At 37.2% G+C, this 20,466-nt stretch overlaps 1 protein-coding gene across 11 annotated transcripts in view; it reads right to left on the minus strand.

Annotated features, from left to right (window-relative positions):
• Positions 1 to 20,466, minus strand: part of LOC117412168 (dedicator of cytokinesis protein 3-like) — a 196,665-nt gene that overhangs the window by 141,739 nt on the left and 34,460 nt on the right. For all 11 annotated transcript variants that reach the window (XM_058988761.1, XM_058988764.1, XM_058988760.1 and 8 more), the window contains exon 2: positions 10,312 to 10,395. In XM_058988761.1, the coding sequence (XP_058844744.1) occupies positions 10,312 to 10,395 (84 nt within the window). The remainder of the gene's footprint in view (positions 1 to 10,311; positions 10,396 to 20,466) is intronic.

Consider the following 20,466-nt stretch of genomic DNA (forward strand, 5'->3'; position numbering starts at 1 on the left):
TTTAGATCAAATGAATATCACAAAATTGGTGTGGTGCATAATAACAGTATGCTCTGAATGTTAATGAATTCTCTAAAAATCAATTATATTTATTAATATTTGTAGGTTGTTTATTAACACTACCGGTGCCCATATCAAATTTGTATTTTCTGATTATGTGACAAACAATTGGAATTTAAAAGAAAATCTCCCTTCAATATGTACATTTGTATTTGGAGGATGACTGATGAGGGCAGGCACATGGATAAGTTAACATACAGTGCATCTTCTGTCTTCTCTGAGCTCAGGCACTCCAAGTGTTAAAGACAGAAAATCCACAGCTACTTCAAACTAATAGACAAACCTAATTTGGATTTTCAAAATTCAATCTGATATTCCCCCCTGGCCGTCTCAAGCGCAGTTAATGTAACATTACCGGATTTCAGTGTCACTTCATGGACCTTTTAACAAGAAATACAACTAAAGGCTGTGTTTACCTGAACACCATCAAAATGAACCGGAACAAAAAGTGTGACATGTGAATCAAGGAGAGATTACAAGAAAGGCAGTATTGCATAATTGTATTGCATCCATGAGATGTTAATGCAATGGGCTGTAAGCAAAGATGGTGAATGTATACTTAGAACAACAAACCTACTATTGTTGATTTCCCCAATGCAGAACATTAAGCACTAAGTTCAGTTTCAAAGAAGAATTGAATTAGATCACATTGTCCACTGTAAGTAACTCTCCCCGGAAACTGACTGTGGAGTAATATACATATTGACTAAAGTTAAGGCTTATTAGGGGGAACTGTCGCCCAGAGTGTTGAAAAAGTGACAGACAAGAATGCCCTGTAGGCTCACAAGAGGTTTCAACACAAGAACAATTTTCCACTACAAGGTGAAATCTGCAGTCAATGTGCGTTTTATTAAACTTAAAAAAAATTAGACAATGTCGACTCTGGTCCGCCATTTTATTCGGTGTGGATTCAGAGGGCACTTTTGACAGCTTAACTGAAGACCGTTATATGGGCAAGTACTATTGTTGTGCATGTGATCCTGCATTAGCCAATCGGGACGTGAGTTTCAATCAAACAGTTTGAATGGAGTCTGGCTCTGTTAGCACAGTAGACAGCCTGTTAGTCTCTGAACCTGGATGAATCTGGACCCAGGAAGCTCTTGTATCTTTCCAGCTGTTCTTCATGTAGCATTAGTTTCAATATTTATACAGAGGGAGCACAGAGGGGGACCCATCTTGACGTTCAGAAGCAGTTTTCACCTGTGGTCTGAGTCTGTGTGTAGCGTTGCTGACTTTGACCGCAAAGGTCTCCATGAGTTCATGTTACCATCATAATGTCAATATCACTTGGCCAAGCCCAACCATCCTCCCCTGTGTGGTGTTATTAAACATTTTAATTCCTCACTGGCAATTTCTCTATATCCCCTTCAGTCCCGATTTATTATTACATTTTTTACAAATTTTAAACAAACAGTTTGTGTCAACTCTATGGAGTTCAAGATGTTGCCCTTCCAAAACTTTGAGAAAACATACTTGCATTATAAAATAGATACGTAGATAGAAGATTTAACGTGGTGCAATTATGCACGCAGTAACTGAAGGGGTTATTCAACACAAGCATGTCATTTTAGCAAAAGCCCTGCAGGCAGGTTGGGTCACACAGAGACTGTCTCCACATGTCGTGCTGAACTGAAGGCTTTTGACAGTGCAGGGTAGTAGAGTATTCCAGATTCACTTTGCTGACCATGTCTTCATCTATGACAAAGAGATGCTGAGACAGCTTTCAACTGATCTCTGTGCTGAACCCCAGAGAAAGACAAGAGAAAGTAAAATTGTGTGCGATATGAAAACAAACAGAACCCAAACCTGTGTTAAGAACAAGTACACTCTCTTGTAGTGTGGGCACCTTTCCAATGATGCAATAGTGGCTGCCAAGATGGGTGCTAAATTCATATTGTTGTCAGTAATTTCTGTTAACTTACGTGCAAGACCGATTGAGTGATTGATCATTGTCAGAAACCGATATAACAAAATGACAACTCGCCTTGCCTTAACTTCACGTTGTTGATTTAATGTATCTGGAACTCCCTGATATGTTTCTTAGGTCTCAGTATTGTCAGAAATATTGAGGCTCAGCCTGCATGCCTCCTTCTAGATGGTCCCTTGAGCAGTTGTTATGAGCAAGACTGACTGTATTTGATTTTAAATTCTCATTAATGCAGTACGCTCCTTCACATTACTTGCAGCATATGTTTGAAAATAAAAAATAAATGAGCCGAAGGCTGATTCACAGTAGATGCTGTGCAGAAAAAGAATACATAATGAAAAAAGTATTAAATACAAAAATATAATGTATAAACTTATTTTTTTCCCCAGTACATTTCAAGCTTCCTGCCCAAATTAATGTCATCTAGCATACTGTATAAGGGTAATTATTAGAAACCATGTACGAGAAATAAATCGTTAAGGATATGACAAAATCCCAGTACTTATCTTGTGTACACATGTCATTCTGTGCATAAAACATGTGACAGAATACGACAGGAGAAAAAAATAACAAGACTTTTTATGTTTTATAATAGTCCCAGAGTACAATCTCCATTTTTTGACATGTAATAAGTTAATACGTCTTGTGTAGGGTGTCTCTTATTCTAACTCACTTTGAACAGCTCAGCTGCTGACAGCCCTTACAATAATAACAAAAAACGTCCACACAATGTATTAGCTCATCAATCAGCTTGGCATTTTGACTTGTGAATGCTCTATAAAGCCATCAACAAACATGGATGTGACTTGCTGTTAACCAGATGAAAGTGCTTTGATTCTCCTGACAACAAACTTTTTTATATATATATATATATATATATATATATATATATATATATATATATATATATAGACAAACACACACACACACACACAAATACACACATACATACACACTGTGCAAAAGTTTTAGATGTTGCATTTTGATGCATTATGAGCATCAACAATGTACTCAAAGCCTCCACTAGTGTTTTCTACTATTATTACAACCTTGACTTGCATAAAGAAGGAAAAACACTGAGTGAAATATCTTGCATCACTTGATTTTCAAGGTGTGGTAATCGAAGCATAATCAACAAGCACAGAGAAACATCATCTGTAATTGACAAACCCAGGACTGGAAGATCCAAAAAGCTGTCTAACAAGGATGAGCAACACTTGAAGATAATATCCTTAAAGAATAGAAAGAAGACAAGCTTTGAATTGACAACAGAACTGGCACAAGGCATAGGTGTCGTTGTCCATCCATCAACAGTCCAAAGCACCTTTGACCATTGTTCCATATTCCAATTTCTATGTTCTTGTGCATATTTTAGTCTTTTAGTTCTGTTCCCCTTTAACAGAGGTATTCTTACTGCAACACATCCTTTAAGTCCTGATTTCAAGAGTGACCTTTGTACTGTCGATTTGATGGACAATGACACCTGTGCCTTGTGCCAGTTATGTTGTCAATTCAACACTTGTCTTCTTCCTATTCCTTAAGGATATTATCTTCAAGTATTGCTCATCCTTTTTAGACAGCTTTTTGGGTCTTCCAGTCCCGGGTTTGTCAATTACAGATGATGTTTCTCTGTACTTATTGATTATGCTTCGGATACCACACCTTGAAAATCTATTTCACTAAATGTTTTTCCTTCTTTATGCAAGTCAAGGTTGTTACAGTTTTAACGTATTCTGCTGATTCTTTTTAAACCTGCGGTCATCTTTTACGGAAACGTCTTGCTGAAGGCCCACCTCCAAATCGAGGGCTTCCAGAACGTTATATGGTTCTGATGTCTAGTGAAGTCTTTTGTCTTTATCTACTTTAAAACTAATCTACAGAATTCAAATTCCATTATCAGAGTGGTCTTTATTGACCGGATTATATTCATTGCTTTATAAAAGAGGGGACATCACCGGTTGTATATTACAACTCAAAAGACAAAAAAAAAATCATTATATTAACAGATTTCTTTTTTGTTCTATTTTACAGCATTACATGTGATCTGCCTTTCTTTTGGGGGAGTAAATTACAGGCACTGCTTGCTATCTTTTCAAATCTAAATTTGCATATGCTTCCCATGAAAATATGCCACCAACTGTAGTGTGAAATGCACCGTACTGTTATTGCTAAGCACTTTGGGTTTACCTTGGAATTTAAATACTCTGTAAAAAAAAAAAAAAAAGCTTGTTTTGATGTTGCTGCTATCCAAGAAACAAGTATTTTTTTTGGAGGAATGCCATGCTAAAGCGAACCAAATACTTTGAATCGTTTTTTTATAATGCTTGCAGTGCACACATAGTTGCTGATAATACGTTTATGTAATAGGATTATTTAATCCCATAATGTAATACCAACATTCTGAAACAAATTTATATTGGCAATTATTTATCAAGGATATAGATAGTTGTCAATATTATATCAGAAAGAAAAATAAATATTACATAATTTTTCAGATGGAACATGCCACCAGCATACCAAATTAGCACCAAGTCTGTTTTTGTTAATAAAAATACTAGTTTAAACTGCACTCCATCATTTTGCTGGAAATTCTGTGTGTCCCTTCAATACACATTAAATGTGAGCTTTGAAGCAAATAATGGAATAACTACACTACACAAAGCTGAAGCAGAACATCTCTTGTGGGCTGCTTTTGTGCAATGCATAAACACAGGGGGATTGTAAGGCAGCCAATGCTTCAAAAACAAATTCCTGGCCACATGAAAAGGACATACTCTCAGCTTCTCTTGAGAGCTGTAGGCATCCAGCCATGTGTGTTTATGTTTTAAGTATAGCCGTCTCAATTGTGTGTTTTGATTTCAAGCCCTTGTTTAGCAGTTACATTTTGAATGCTTTATCAATAGAGTAGTGTGGAGTGTTTCATCAGTGTCGGAATAACTAGATCTGTCCTTGAACAGTTCAAGAAAAAAACTAAGAGAATGGCTTTGTCCTGGAACATCTGCCCTTGTATACTATTGACTTTTACATTTTCAATAGCACTTTGTAGTGTTAATGCTGTATGCCATATCTAGTTTTTATTTCAAATGTTAGGATTAAAAACAGTCAATTGTTCTCTGTCTACCGGGCTGCAATACACATTTTAAAATCCAAAATCTTTTAAATCCTGTGCGACTTTGTAAATTGAACTTTAATTTACCCTAGGGTTATATTTTAAATTATGGTGCAGCTAAAAAAACCAAATAACAAACAGGTTAAAAGATAAATGGTGTTTTTTTGCATTTCATTTTCCCCTACACTCCGAGCATCAACCACTTCAGGCTTCCCCCAGTACTGAATTCCTAATTCTCAGAGCTCAGTCACAAAATAATGCAGTCCATCATACATAATGTGCCCTGCGCCTCTGCTTCCACCACTTTCATATATACTAGACATATTATTGAATAAAAATAAGAACATCTTGGGTGGACCATGCATGTATATTTGAAAGCATGCAGTTCTTGTGAAATGAAGCACTATGTATGACAAACAAGATGGCCTAAAGGCTTCAAAGGATGGGTTCAGAGAGATCTATTACATCAAAAGCATAAGATGCTGGAAAAGCAATCGACACGGCATCAAACTGCTCCCCACCAGTGGAAGCCAGATAATCTTGGCATGAATACAGCATCACTTCTTTGCATGGCTAGATTGTTAATCAATCTCCAATTATTATACATACATATATATGCACTATATTTAATAACATGGGTTGACTTTTTAGTACTGAGATGTAAAGGCTCATTTGATTTGGACATAAAATGATGCATTTTATTTAACTTAAACTAAAACCTTAAGTTCAGTCAAACCCTGGAACCATCTCAGAGCAGGTTTCACATGCGAAACTGCATCAGGCTCACAAGAAGAGGAAAAAACTGAAACCCTCAAATTGCTCAACTTGAAAGACTTGACGTTGTGAGAGGATTCACTAATGTACAGATGTACACAGTCCACTCCAATTAGAATGTCTGTCGAGTTACGGGACCGCTGCCGGCCCAGACTCCCTTTTAAGTTTCTTATATATTTCATGTTCACGGCCTACGGGCAGCTGCAATGTCCAAGTTACGCTCGTCACCTCCAGTGACCTGAAGATACAATTTGCACCAAGAGACAGAGCTTTATTTACATAGTACAGTTAATTAAAAAAATATCTTCTCTCCTTATGTGTTGAGATAATAAACTCAGGAGGTCATGGAGCTTGCCCCAGAGACAATGCTGTGTCCTGCTCCTCTGAAATCATGATCGCATTCTATACAGGCTTATTCGTGTTTTCTTTCATTTTAGGAAACTATACTCAGTACCGCACAAAAAAACGCATCATTAATCCCTGTTCTCAAGGGGCAAATTAGGGTTTTCTGATACAAACGAAATGCACTTATAATCTTGTATTTATAATCACCAACTGCTACATCTCACTAAAATGTCATATTACAGGACCAAGAAAAACCTACTGAGTTGGAGATGATAACCGTCCATACCAAAGAGGTACTGCTCTCAGTTATGAATAGCTGACACTTTCCTGTAGTCATTTCTCCAAATTGTCAGAAATGTGAATTACAAATATGGCAAATATAGCTAAATAAAATCTCTTAGGACAAAGAAAATAAGCAATTTAAAAGATACAAAAGGCTACTCCGTACATCCGTAGATTCTCACTATCAATAAATTTTGCAAAAGAATGAAAGTCTAAGTAAGCGCTAACATTGAATCAAATTGGACGAGTAGTTATCTAGATACAGTACATACGGTATCCCTAGCAGGGTATAATATTGTGGCACAGTATTTAACCCCTGTGATACCCTGCCTGAAAAAATGAACCCATTTAAGACGCAGCCCAAATTTCTCATCCTCAATTTGAAGAAAAAATAAATATGTATTTACAAAGATACAACCTCAATTACACATATGGAGGCAGTTTGCGGCCGCCTGCTATCACAGAGCATTACAGTTATGTGCTGCTTCTCATTATTACTCGCACCTGTTTTTCTCCCAATTTGTGAACTGTAGTATTGCTTGGCATGTCAGAAAATACGGGGGTCTGATCAGTATTTCCGATCTGTCCAAGCTGGTACTGTTTGTTAGAAACGCTGAAATTGTAAAAGCTTCTCTTTGAATTCCTCAGGAAGCTAATGACGCTTCTTTGCCTGTATGTCATGGATGAGTCAAGATTGGGCAGTAACGTTTTGGTTTGTCTTTTCTCGGCAGTAAGTCACGTTGCTGCTTGTGTATTCGGGCAGGGACATCTTTTGTTGGCAATTTTAATACACGCATCACTACTGTACTGGAATTGAAGATGCAGGCTAGTTTTGAGAAGCGAAAAATGGTTCAAAAACTGCGTCTTAAATTCGAAGGAATACAGTAATTTCGTTGGTTGGTTCCAGGAGTAAAAGTAATGGAAAAATAAATAAATCAATGCGAATGACATATTATTGAATTTAATATTAAAAGTAGCAGTATTTAATCTATTAAAAACAACATACTAGTGCATGTTTGAAAGAATTGGTACTTCTCTGTTAAATAAAATAATGAAGGGCCTGGTTGAAGCAAGTTAGTACCACTGATTTAGAACGATCGAGCATGGCACACAGGCCTGTTAGATTAATAGACTGGATCATTTCTCTAACATATAAATGGTTTCAGAAGACACTGGGCACAGTATAAATAATGAACTCAAAGTCAAGCTTCCATAGTTGTTCTGAAAAACAAATGTCTTTATCATTCAATAATTCAATAAATCTTTGAAATAAAAAGAAGCTATCATAGTAAGGACGTCACAAGCCATCGAAGACAAGTAAGTGGTTTAAATGGCAGGTATGGACCTGAAGTGGCAAACCTCTCACAGCAAATACATGTTAACTCTTAATACAAACCTGTGAGAAACTTCAAACGCTTTTCTCAGAGCTTCAAAAAAAATGCAATATTCATTGAGGAAGGTCATGATGCTAGATATAGTAAGAGGCTGCCCTGTAAAGGGGCGGGGGGTGGTACTGTCTGAATTCTATTAGTTAGCAAGAAGGTGGTGACTGTTTTTCTTTACTTTTTTCTCTCATTTCCAATTTGGTCACTGGTTGACTGAGGTTAAGTCTCTGTGGTCCGTACCACATCACACAGCCTGGATTACATCTCTAAACCTACACAACATAGCAACGGCAACATAATATTATGGAAGTAATAACTTAACTCTAGTCTGGACACGTAACTGTAAAGATACTTTTGTCACATTATACTGTTTGAATTATTGCAGGCTATTCTTTGCATTCATGTAGCATTCATGGAGTGGGTATGAACCGGCATAATGTGGTTCCACGGAGGTGCAAGGGTGATCTCACAGTCATTATCTCAAGCAGGTAGTGATTGCTTATCCTGAAGTGATTAACATATCTTCAGTGACACATACCCACCTTTGATTGTGTTGTCTCCAATCAGCATATTGCCAGACATGTCTCCTCTCTCATGGTCATTGTTGGCCACCACTCCTATTTCAAAGGGTCAGTATTTTTCTCAAGCAAGACATTCACAAAATAAATATATTTGTACCTGAATGTATCTGTATGCCTGACTCCCAACCGACATTCAAGTCCTAGAGAGAGCATTCTGCTCTTCAGTAATAGGAACTTGCAGTTCGTTAAGACTCGCTCGCACTCAATGTTTTTCCATCGATAGAGTCCTGTAGGATCTGACCTCCAGTATTGTCTGTTCAAGATTTGTGCCAGCAGCTTGCATGTGATTACATTCTGTACTGTTTGTTCCGGATTTAAACTGTTTTGATTGAAGATTATCTGAAGACTGGATTATTATTTTTAAGAAATAAACAAACTTTACATAACCAATGATGAATTTGCCAAAGTGCTTACAATACGTTTCGTTATTGAAATAAATTTGCACAAAAATGGACGGATTCCACTTTACAACTGACCGTGTTCGTATTTGTGACTGGTAAATGAACTCATTCTTATCAATGAAAAATAGTGTGTAGACTTTTGTCAGCTTAGCGCTTAAACACATTTTGTAACATATTTATAGATAAGCAAATCATGTTGCTCACTTCTTTTCAATAATAATTGAGGGTTTTATTTCATTCATTGGTCAGTGCTCTCCCTTCTCCTTTGAAAAGACCACTCTTAAGACCATTTGATGGGTGTTACTATATGTAATATGAATTTCTTACTTCACTATATACAGTACACTTTTTCCATAGTTTCTGCATATCAGTATTAGTAATTTGCACAATATAAATTATAGAAGTTGTAAAATACCGATTTTGGAAAAGTGCAAGCAGGCCTGTGCATGACGCGAATATTAGAATCGCTATCAAAACCACTTCTAATTGGATCCTTTTGACTCTCAGCACGTCACAAGCCATCGAAGACAAGTAAGACAATAGCACACAGCACAAAAACAGAACACAATTGAGAACATGCAGTAAGAAAGCCTGCTCCCCCAACACTTTTGAGATCTATGCTTCCTGCCAAGGCCTCGAACTTGCTGCTGGTGAATGCAACAAAGCACACAGTAGTAAGAGCACAGAAACCAGAGGGAATGTGTCTCCAAGCGGGAATTCGCCAACTGAGGCCTGACTTTAATACATTATTTCCCTAAAGGCAGCTTCAATTGGTAATTGCTTTGTGAATACTTCCGCATATGCCCCTCTAAAACTAGTCTTTCTTGGATATTATACTATAATGATAATAATAATATAACAATCACAATAATAACTATAATAATATAAACTGACTGATTTAAACCTGGTTCCACATTTTAAACAGCTTGCAATTACTGTAACTGTATATGTTCCTTATTTCTTTACTGTTCCAAATGTAAAATACTATACTCCTCAGCTACCGTACTGTATATCCTGTAAACTTACCTGTGTGTTTGCCTTACAGTGACTCTGTTATTAAATCATTATAATTTATATAAGGAACGTCATTTACAAAATTCAACTGTTTCAACATCATTTCCATTCATTACAGTTGTTATATAAACACAATACTCTCTGAATGCACATGGAGTGCTGTGTTTATTTCATTAGGCTGTCCTCATTCAACCACAGCGTTCCACGATTATCCTCTATAGTTTTCTCATTCATACTGTATTAGAAATAACACATCATTGCATCATCCATTTTTAATAGAGACATGGGAATTCAGTTGACTTTAAACCACCATGTATTATTCTCTTATAAACAGAAAAGACATTGATCTAATATCCTATACTATTTTATTTGTTAGCGAAATTAATTATTAATAATGGTTTCATTTTTTTTTTCCAGTTATTAAAAAACGTACCTTCACATTTTTCCAGGATCTGCACGGTTTCTCCGATCTCCAGAGACAGACCTTGTGCCACTGATCCACGGAAACTGCAGATCACTGTGAAAGGAAATCAAACAGAAGGAGATTTAAAAGAAACTCAGTGTGTGCGACTGATTTCCAACAAAGGTCACATTTCTAACGCTTCTACTGTCTGCATTGTTGGGTGATTTCCCCCATCTCAAGTGAATTTTTCAACTGAAATCAGTGACATGCCAGTACCCTCACTGTCTGCACCAATTAATTAAGGACTACAGCAGCGTTCTTCAGTCTGGCCCATAGGACGTCAGCTGCAGTGCTGCCAACTGGGCAGTTTTTCCCCCAAAACGATTACGTTTTGCGGGGAAATCACTTTAATTTATGGGGTTTTAATGTGAAACAACTAAATAGGCTTTTAAATCGTCCAAGTCTTTACTTTCTCATTGAACGCAGATTATTATTTTTTAAATTACAGATTAATCGCTTTAAATTAAAATGTTGCACCCTCGTTTGCATGCAGTTTCTTCATTCTGCATGCACTAAAACACGTACATTAAACCAATTTCACGTGTCCCCTAACAAACAATATTTCTTGACAACACGCCATAATACAGGAACAAATGCATTGTATCTGGCAATAACACTTCCCCTTCTTTGTTTTACAACACTTTGTATGTAAGCTACCTTCAATCAATAAACTTTAGTTTAGTCACACACTCGGTATGCACATTCACTCCCATTCAAGTCAGTACACTCCATAACCTAACGTTGAATTTTTTTACAGTTTACATTATTATTATTTAACTTCTTCAAATAAAGACTCCTCTCCTGTAGCTCCTATCTTTCCTTAACGTTGCTGTTTAAATGCTTGCAGTTCACCCTGGTCCTCTTCTGACACAGAATTATTTGAATGTATATACCCCCCCCCCCCCCCCTTTCCCCACTAGAATATTTGACTTGCTAAAAACGGGTCCTTCATAGTAAACCGAAACCTCATTGTATGTAAAGACAATGCTGAATGAATTGCGACTCTGAGCCAATTTTTAAACCACAGATTGCATTAAAATCACACACACACATTTAGACAGAACTGCCTAATGCCCAATTATTCAAAATGTGATACATATTTTTCCTTTGTGTAATGTCTGGTTGCAAACAGGGTAGTAAACTACAGATGGACCCAATGAGCTGTACAGAGCGGTTTCATGGTGCAGATGGTCACATGGACTAAAAGTGCCTTAACTGGAAAATAGTCTATTAAAATGTGAATTATATACAGAGATTCATCAGAGTGGTCCTTAAAGACAGATGCTATATCTACTGTGGGCGTTTGTTCCTAAACCTCACAGTCTGTAATCCTTAGTAATTCCCTGCGTTAAGTCTTCTTGTCTAAATATAATACATGCCTTTAGGACTTTCTGCAGCTTTTGTCATAACTGGACAGGCAATTGGAGCATCCCTATCGCCAGAAATATGTATCTTCCATGGGGATAAGTAATAAGTAATTAACACAGTAAGTTTTATTACAATTGGGATGGGGTTCCCCCAACTACAATGGAACTGGAGAATAAGCACTTTTAAAACAATGGTTCCAATGCTGAAAATGGGACTTACAATCTGCTTGAAATAAATGATAATAATAATAATAATTATAAATATACAAAATTATAATCACTAAGCTTGTGAGGCAACTGCCAGGCACTCATAATAAATTATATGGTGGATAAAAATAAATAAATAAATAAATAAAGGTTTAAATCAACTCCTAAGCTTTATTAATTCAAATCCAGCCCAAGACGATTAGTAATGTGTGACTGGATAAAGCACAGCTTGGCACTGTTGTTTATTTTTAAACTGATCCAGGACTCAATTTTCTCCTATCCAGATTTGATGATCTGGAAAAGTTTGTGCTGTATCCAGGCAACCAGGTTGCCACTGCGGAACATACAAAACCATAAGCTAGCGGACCCTCAAACAATATTCCATCACCTTGCTGCTAGTAAACATTTCAGGTTTAAAGCTGCAATTTTCTCTTGCTTTTACATGCCCCTTAGTGCAAACGTTCCATCTCTGGACTGCAAATCTTCAGAACAGAGACTGAATTATTAGTACTGTATCTACAAATTTTAAACTGCACATAAGCACCCGCTTTCAAACTTCCTGACAGAAGCATAGTTATTGTGTTTACAGCGTTTCTTATCACATCACGGTTGGCTAGAGATTGCTAATGTTGTGATGAGCAAAGATTCACCCAGATACACTCTATTATCTGCTGTGAGGAAGCAGAACTTTGTGAAGGCTGTATGCCCAGCTAAGTAGTCTTCCATTTTAAGACTATTTGCAGAGACGTGCATGAAATAAAAATGTCTTAATGCCATTTTCATATCAGGTTGCACCACATACCTATTGGTAAATGGTACACAGCATACAAACTTCTCTTATATGCACCTTTTACTTAAATAAATGTGTCTATTTGTGGGTCTGGACAATTTCTATCTTTCATTTTCTGTGACAGGGACACATTTAAGTTGCCCTGATATGTCTCAATTGGATTAAGAGTTTGTTTTTTGTTTGTTAGTTTTACGGCTACTATGGTTTTTACAAATCTATAAAACTAAAAGAAAAATGACAAACTCTAAAGAGTGTGATAATGAGGTAAGCCAAGACCGTGGTATAAACTGATGCGGTCCCCCCTTGGGGCAGTAAGAAACGGTCCCTGTAAAAACATAACATTTTAATTAGGACAAAGGCTTGTCAAATTTGCATTTGCTTTTAGGCTTGCCAACACGATACAGCCAAGGTGTGTTCTATCGTTATCACTCAAAACAAAGCTTCAAAAAGTATCCCTGGATGTTATAACCACAGCCATATGTTCTTCCGTTAATGAAAGTAAAGAAACAATTTAATCAATAGACGTCTCGGGCAATGGTAGTGTGTTGAAACCGTGCAACTCTAATGTTTTCACAAAGGATTTTGCCCTCTCCAAAGGGCACAGTAAGTTACTGAGTCCACAAGAGAGGTCATTTAAAAGTAAACGTCACACTGGGAAGACAGTTAATGGTTTTATAAAAAAAGGTTTTAAAAAGATTGTATGAAGAGAAGAAATGAATGTGGGGAAAAACAGCTGACTTATGAATAATACATTAAAACTGATAACAGCGAAAGATAAATTATACTGCAAGATGCATGCAATATGCTGGTGTAACAGGAAAGAGTTTTCAGATCCAGACAGGTAGCCTACTTATTCTGATCTTAAATCAGACTGACTTACTGCAAGGCTGTTTCACAGACCCTGATAAGTACTATTTTTGGACTGTATTATCCTAAATAACATTAGGTAGTCTAGATTAGTGCTAACTGGGGTCTGTGAAACCAGCCTTTCGAGTTAAAATCTGAAGTAAGACAAATAAGTGAAACTGTCAAAAGGTCGGAATTGACATATACCCACGGCCATGGCCACCAAAGCTCACCCATCTAGAAATACTACATTTTCTCCCGGAAAAGGCTTTCAATAAATTAATGTGTATATCAACATCCTCTTGAATTCACCTTCATATATTACACATTTGTTTATTCTGTTGGGTATAGTGTAATGTTGGAACAAATATTTGAATGTCTTATATTTACATTTTTAAATGAGTGTACCAAAAAACAAATGCCTGAATGACATATGAATGCAATAACCTTGATTTTACTGTACAGAAGAGCATTTATCTGCTTTGTTTAAAAGTGATATTATTATTATTATTATTATTATTATTATTATTATTATTATTAGCGCAGAATATTTGGCAAGCCACATTCTGGTACTGTAATATACCAGTGGCACTGTACCCTGTATACAATCCTAATAGAAGTGAATATAATTATTAGCTACTGTAGGGTTGTAGCATTGTGTTTGTGTAATGTGATGTGCTTTTCTATAAAGTGTAAAGTAGTCAATTCAGTTTACCATGCTGCTGTATGATTCACGTCTACTGATTGATCAGAGATACTTCAAGCAATGAGAATGGGGTTTGTTTTTCCCCAAATGTCTTTATGATGGCAGCAATTCCTAAAACCAATTTTAAAATATTATTATATAAATCAGCTTTTACTTCATTCGGGCAATCAGACAAATCACTCTTAATACTGCAAGGAAATTGATTTGTCACTATTTATTCTGCGTGGCATTTATCTGAATCAAACTCCCTCTGTTTTGGCACTAGAGGGCACTGTATTTAAGTCTCAGAACTTAAGGGTTTTTTTTTTCCATCCCAAGACTGCAGCATGCTTGACAACTTGTTTTCCTTAAAACACGTTCCCTTAGTTTTGGTTGGCAGCTCAAGGGTGTAATACAAATACACAATTGTGACAAAATGCATTCACAATCTGTGTGGTTTTAGAGCTATAGTTCTGAACTCACATCTGCAATCTTCATTGCCCTTTGAAATCACTCTGTTTAAACTAATTCTAAGCGAACACACATTTTAAGGTGCTTCTTGCTTTCATACATGACTTTGCCTTCAGTAAATACCAGTATACAGAGCTACCTGTACCCCCGAGGTGTTTATTCCACTTCATCAGGCTACATGTGTAAAATGCAGTACGCTCTGCAAGAAATGTGATCCTACAGGGCATCTCTTTAATTGACTGCTATACATCAAATCAGAGTCAGTTTCATTAAACCGGGTTTTCAGGTTTCATTTACATTTCATGTGCTTCCAATTGAAGTGGTAAAACATCACTTTTTTTATAAACAGTCATGGGAGATTTGACCAAATAGTACTCCAGTCAACCTCTCTGGCTGTCAGAAAGTTTTAGATTCATGCAATCATGGGTTCTAACTCATGGTAAGATATTACGGTTTTGCATTGCGCAAGACTTGCACACCACAATTAACCTGGAGGGGGGCAAATGACATACAAAGTAAATTAGCTTCTTAAAGCCTCATTCTCCTGGGAGTGATCATATGAAATAGAACCTCTACTGGATGTATGTACTAAACAGACAAGAGTGGGAATTTTGAATAAAACGTATTTCAATGCTTACACACTAGAAATTGGACTACTACTTCACGATATGAAGGACTAAGCTGTTCTGCAAGGGGTGTATTCTTGTAATTAACTGGTATGGTAACTGTGACGTGTAAAACCACTATCATGTCCACAGAATATCCTTGAGAAAAGTCAGTGCACAGCTCCAACCAGGTTTGTTTTTTTTCATTTTTTTTTTTTTTTGGGGGGGGGGGCAGTCAGTGCATATCGTTTTGCATGTAATGGTTTGGCAAGTCATTAATGTTAGGAACAGTCTGTTATTACCCTTCCTAAAGAGATGCTGAAATTCTCGACTTCTAGGATGCCTGCTACTGAACAGTCTATAATTAATGGTGCTGACAGCCTGACTGATGCAAGCAGCTGAGCAGGCTTAAGGAAGGAAGTGAAGCAATTCCTCCCCACCTTTACTCTAGCTAGCCAAATAAATCACTGATGCCATCGTCCTCGCCCTCAGAATACAGTCGTTCACATTACGCTCTGTCCCTCCCTTTCTCTCTCAGCTCATCATAGGGTCTATGTGAATAAATTGCATAGGTTCTGGAAGAGTTTGTTTGTTCCCCTATCAGGTTGATTTTAGCCTACAACAGAAAGATAATAAAAAAGCATGTCACTATCCTCAAAATATGTCTATTTGACTTAGTTTTAGAATATTAAGTTTGTGTAACCCTTTTAGTATTTACAGCACTCCTCTCATTCACACATTTTGCGTGGTTATTCCAAACCTGAACAAACATGAAACATTATTACTCTATACTGTACCACATTTTCACAGCAGTGTTATGACAAAGGGACACAGATTGCTCCCAGTTTGCTGCTTCCTGTCAACACAGTGTTCACAGGAGTTGTCTTCTACCCAGCAAAGCCTATGAGAAGAATTATGATAACCTAGGAGCATCTTGTAGTGGACAAACCTCATGCTGAAAAGCATCACCGAAACTGGCACTTCAGAATAGTCCAATGTTTTGTTCTTATCCATTCTTGGGTGCTTTTAGCTGTGTGTTTTGGGTCATTATCCTGTTGGAGGAACCACGACCTGCGACTGAGACAGAGCTTTCCGACACTGGGCAGTACGTTTCGCTCCAGAATGCCTTGATAGTCTTGAGATTTCATTGTGCCCTGCACAGATTCAAGGCACCCTGTGCCAGGCGCAGCAAAGCAGCCCCAAAACATAACCGAGCCTCCTCCATGTTTCACTGTAGGTATGGTGTTCTTTTCTTTGAAAGCTTCATTTTTTCATCTGTGAACATAGAGCTGATGTGACTTGCCAAAAAGCTCCAGTTTTAACTCATCTGTCCAAAGGATATTCTCCCAGAAGGATTGTGGCTTGTCAATATGCATTTTAGCAAATTCCAGTCTGGCTTTTTTATGTTTTTCTTTCAAAAGTGGAGTCCTCCTTCTTCCATGGAGCCCACTTTCGCTCAAAAAGCGACGGATGGTGCGATCAGAAACTGACGTACCTTCACCTTGGAGTTCAGCTTGTATCTCTTTGGCAGTTATCCTTGGTTCTTTTTCTACCATTCGCACTATCCTTCTGTTCAATCTGGGGTTGATTTTCCTCTTGCGGCCGCGCCCAGGGAGGTTGGCTACAGTTCCATGGACCTTAAACTTCTTAATAATATTTGCAACTGTTGCCACAGGAACATCAAGCTGCTTGGAGATGGTCTTGTAGCCTTGACCTTTACCATGCTTGTCTATTATTTTCTTTCTGATCTCCTCAGACAACTCTCTCCTTTGCTTTCTCTGGTCCATGTTCAGTGTGGTGCACACAATGATACCAAACACCACAGTGACTACTTTTCTCCATTTAAATAGGCTGAATGACTGATTACAAGATTGTAGACATGTGTGATACTAATATCACTATAATCCAATTATTTATTATCTTTTCTAAGGGGTACCAACAAATGTGTCCAGGCCATTTTAGAATATCAATGCATGCTATATTAGATCACATGCATGCATTGCATAAACTATCTTCCAATGTTATAGCCCAAGGCTCTTCTACAGCAGCGCTCGTTTGAGATGTTAAAATGTGCAGTAAACCATGGACAATCACACACGATCTGACAAGTCTCTCCATCTCAATTCCAAAACAGATTTTCAAAAACAGCCTTGCAAAAAGTATGTCCCGTATGGTGATGGTTCACATGACTTGTTTGTCCTGTAAAATGACACTTAACCTGTTTTCAACAGTAAGTGTCTATACTGCAATATTTATTTGTTTTAAACTGTGTGGACTACCTGTGTAAAATGATAACTGAGAAAATTGGATTGATCAAAGCAAATATAAAATGTCTTTCTTACCATTTTTAATTTTGTCTTGATACTAAAATTTATAAATCATGTGATCTTTGTTTCAAATGCTAAACCAGCCCTGGTAGCTGATTTTCTTAATCACAAATATAATATATATATATATATATATATATATATATATATATATATATATATATATATATAAGATACTGATATATATATAAAGGACTTTTTTTGGTGGTTAGGGGTGGGGGTGCATTAAAGGAAGTATAAAATATAGAAATGTAGCTCTATAGTAGAGAGTGAGACTCCAGGAGACCTCTAATTGATTAATTTTGAAATGCTATTTGGGATATTTGACTTTCCTTGAAAATGGCTATTGCTCATTAATCTATCCATGGATGCATGTAGTATTATGGGGGATTATGGGAGGATTAAAAAGAGAGAATTCTCACAGACATGCTTTGAAAATCCTAAAAGAGATTATCAACATCGCAACCAGTCTTTTTATAGTCACCAAGCAGAGTTCTACTGAATCTGTCTCTATTTAGAGTTGTGCAAGGCTGAACAGTCAAGTAGCTTGATAAATTTCTTTTAAAATAATTTAAAATTTCACAACCTTCTGTGAAACTCGCTGCTTTTTAATATCAGTGGTTTTGCTGGAGTCCATCTTTACACAAACCATTGTTTTACTGCCATTTTACCTAGACAGCCATAAAAGCTTTGAAGGAGGTGCAACTGTCAATAGCCAATAAGACGTAGGGTCTGTTCAGTGTATCGTCGTCAAAAGCATCTCAAGTATAGTAGCTCTAACATGATTCTGAAAAACTTAAAATATTCTCATTTTATGTTACCATTTCAGGTAAATTATTAAATCATATTTCCAACAACTGTACATTAAAACAGACCTCCAAAGCCTCCAGTACCCCAGCACTTCTGCACTGTACAGAGCGACATTTTCTAGTTAATGTTACCAGAAGTTGTTGCTTCACAGATCCAGGCTTCACTTGCCGTTATAATGCATTTGTTGTTATGGGTTTGAATTTGCATGCCCCACTGCGCACTGTGAAAATCGGTAGTTAATCATATCAAGTTACTGACCTGGATAAATTCTGCTTGAATAAATTCAAATGAAAACGTATATTTGTTCACCGGTGTGTTACTGACAGAAGCCATCTGTACATCATACTGTACAGTTTTAATTTAAAGCAGCAAACACATTAGTGTGCCAATGAACGATTATAATTGTGTGCAAAAGAAAAATAAGGATATCAGAAAAACCTAGATTCAGCTTCAAACAAAGAAACACATAAATCCTTTAGCACCGAGACAAATATTTGAATCTCTAAACAAACATTTTTAGAGGCAAAAAATATCGAGTTGAACAGCTTGGATGGTGCCAGTTCGTGTCCAGGCTGTGCAAAGAGGCCAAACTTTGCTGGGGACCCCGAGGGCGGGGGGTGGAACCGGCAGGGATTGCTTCTCCTCATCATGCAACAGCGAACCCTACTAGCCAGACACCGAGCGCATTCAGAGTGGATAAGAGGCAGGGCTGGTCTCTCTTCTCTGGGATCGGTATCCCGCCCACCTCTGCTCTGGATTGCTTGGCTGAAAAGTGATTCTGGCTTTAGGCTTGTGAGATCAGAGGATGCTCACACGCCCTCAGAACGTCTGTGCTGTGTGGGGACTCGCTGCGGTCAGGAGAAAGAAAAAACATAAAATTGGACATTCCAAATTCAGGGAAAATAAATAAAAATAATAATGGGTCACTCTAAATTTAAATTTGTTTTCTTTTTTTTTTTTTAAGTACATATTCGTATTAAATGTTATTTGCCCAATATGAAAACAGCATTTTAATAATATGATGCTGCAAGAGACACCTGAAATAAATAAAAACGTTCTGCTGTATTTGGAGGGATTGGGTTTTATTTTACTGCAAAGATTGCTCTCCTATAATAAAAGCATTATAAAACACAAACATAAATAAGGCATTTCTGTCAGACTATGTAGAATAGGGTAATTCTAAAAACTGTAGCCCATTCTTCTAGAACAGTATAGATAACAACTCCAACTAAAAATACCTTTACAATATGCTTAGTGGACCAAGCCTCACTGATATGTCGGCTGCAGATCTCAATCTACTTTACACTAAACTAAAAATGAGTTAAGCCTTCTGTTTTGTAAAACCAAATTGAAATGACAACCAAACTGGATATGAACATTCAAATGTGCTAAAGATTGTGCTAAAGATTGTTTTCAAATGTGTAAAAGACTATAGTTTGAGGGATGTTAGGCGTTGTTCCTGAACTCCCGGTAGAATGATTTTTTTTTTTTGGTCAAAATTACATTTGTCACTGTCGGAGTGAGCGGTGCCCTGTCTGAGTCTCCCATTACGGTATACAGCCCTGGTTGTGTTTATCAGGGTGACGCTAACCCATGTGTAATACAAGACTACTCATCTCATAGCATTACAGGCTAGAAAAAAAAGAATTTACTTTTAAAACATGCCATTTTAAAAGGCTTCTATTTGCTGTGGTCATTATTCCTGCCAGCAGAACTGCTTGTTTATTGGTTGTCTTTACCGGTAGTTGCTGCTGCAGTCAGCATGTCCCTGTGAATAAGCTGCTGGTATCTCAGCAGACTAATCCTTAAGAAATAACTTCACGTAACTAAAAAAAAGAAATAAACAAATTATGGACACTTCATCTCCGAGGCAGTCCGAAGTACAGTAATGATTTCCTTTATATGGGGCTGTGGCAGGGTGGAAGCCTTGCCGGTGTAATGTGTGTGGGTGTGTGTGGGGGGGAATATTGGGTGGCAGGGAGGGGGTTAAATTCCTCTGAGACTCATTGCTGATGCT

The sequence above is a fragment of the Acipenser ruthenus genome, chromosome 16 (genome assembly GCF_902713425.1).
Source record: "Acipenser ruthenus chromosome 16, fAciRut3.2 maternal haplotype, whole genome shotgun sequence".
In the NCBI taxonomy this organism is placed as follows: domain Eukaryota; kingdom Metazoa; phylum Chordata; class Actinopteri; order Acipenseriformes; family Acipenseridae; genus Acipenser; species Acipenser ruthenus.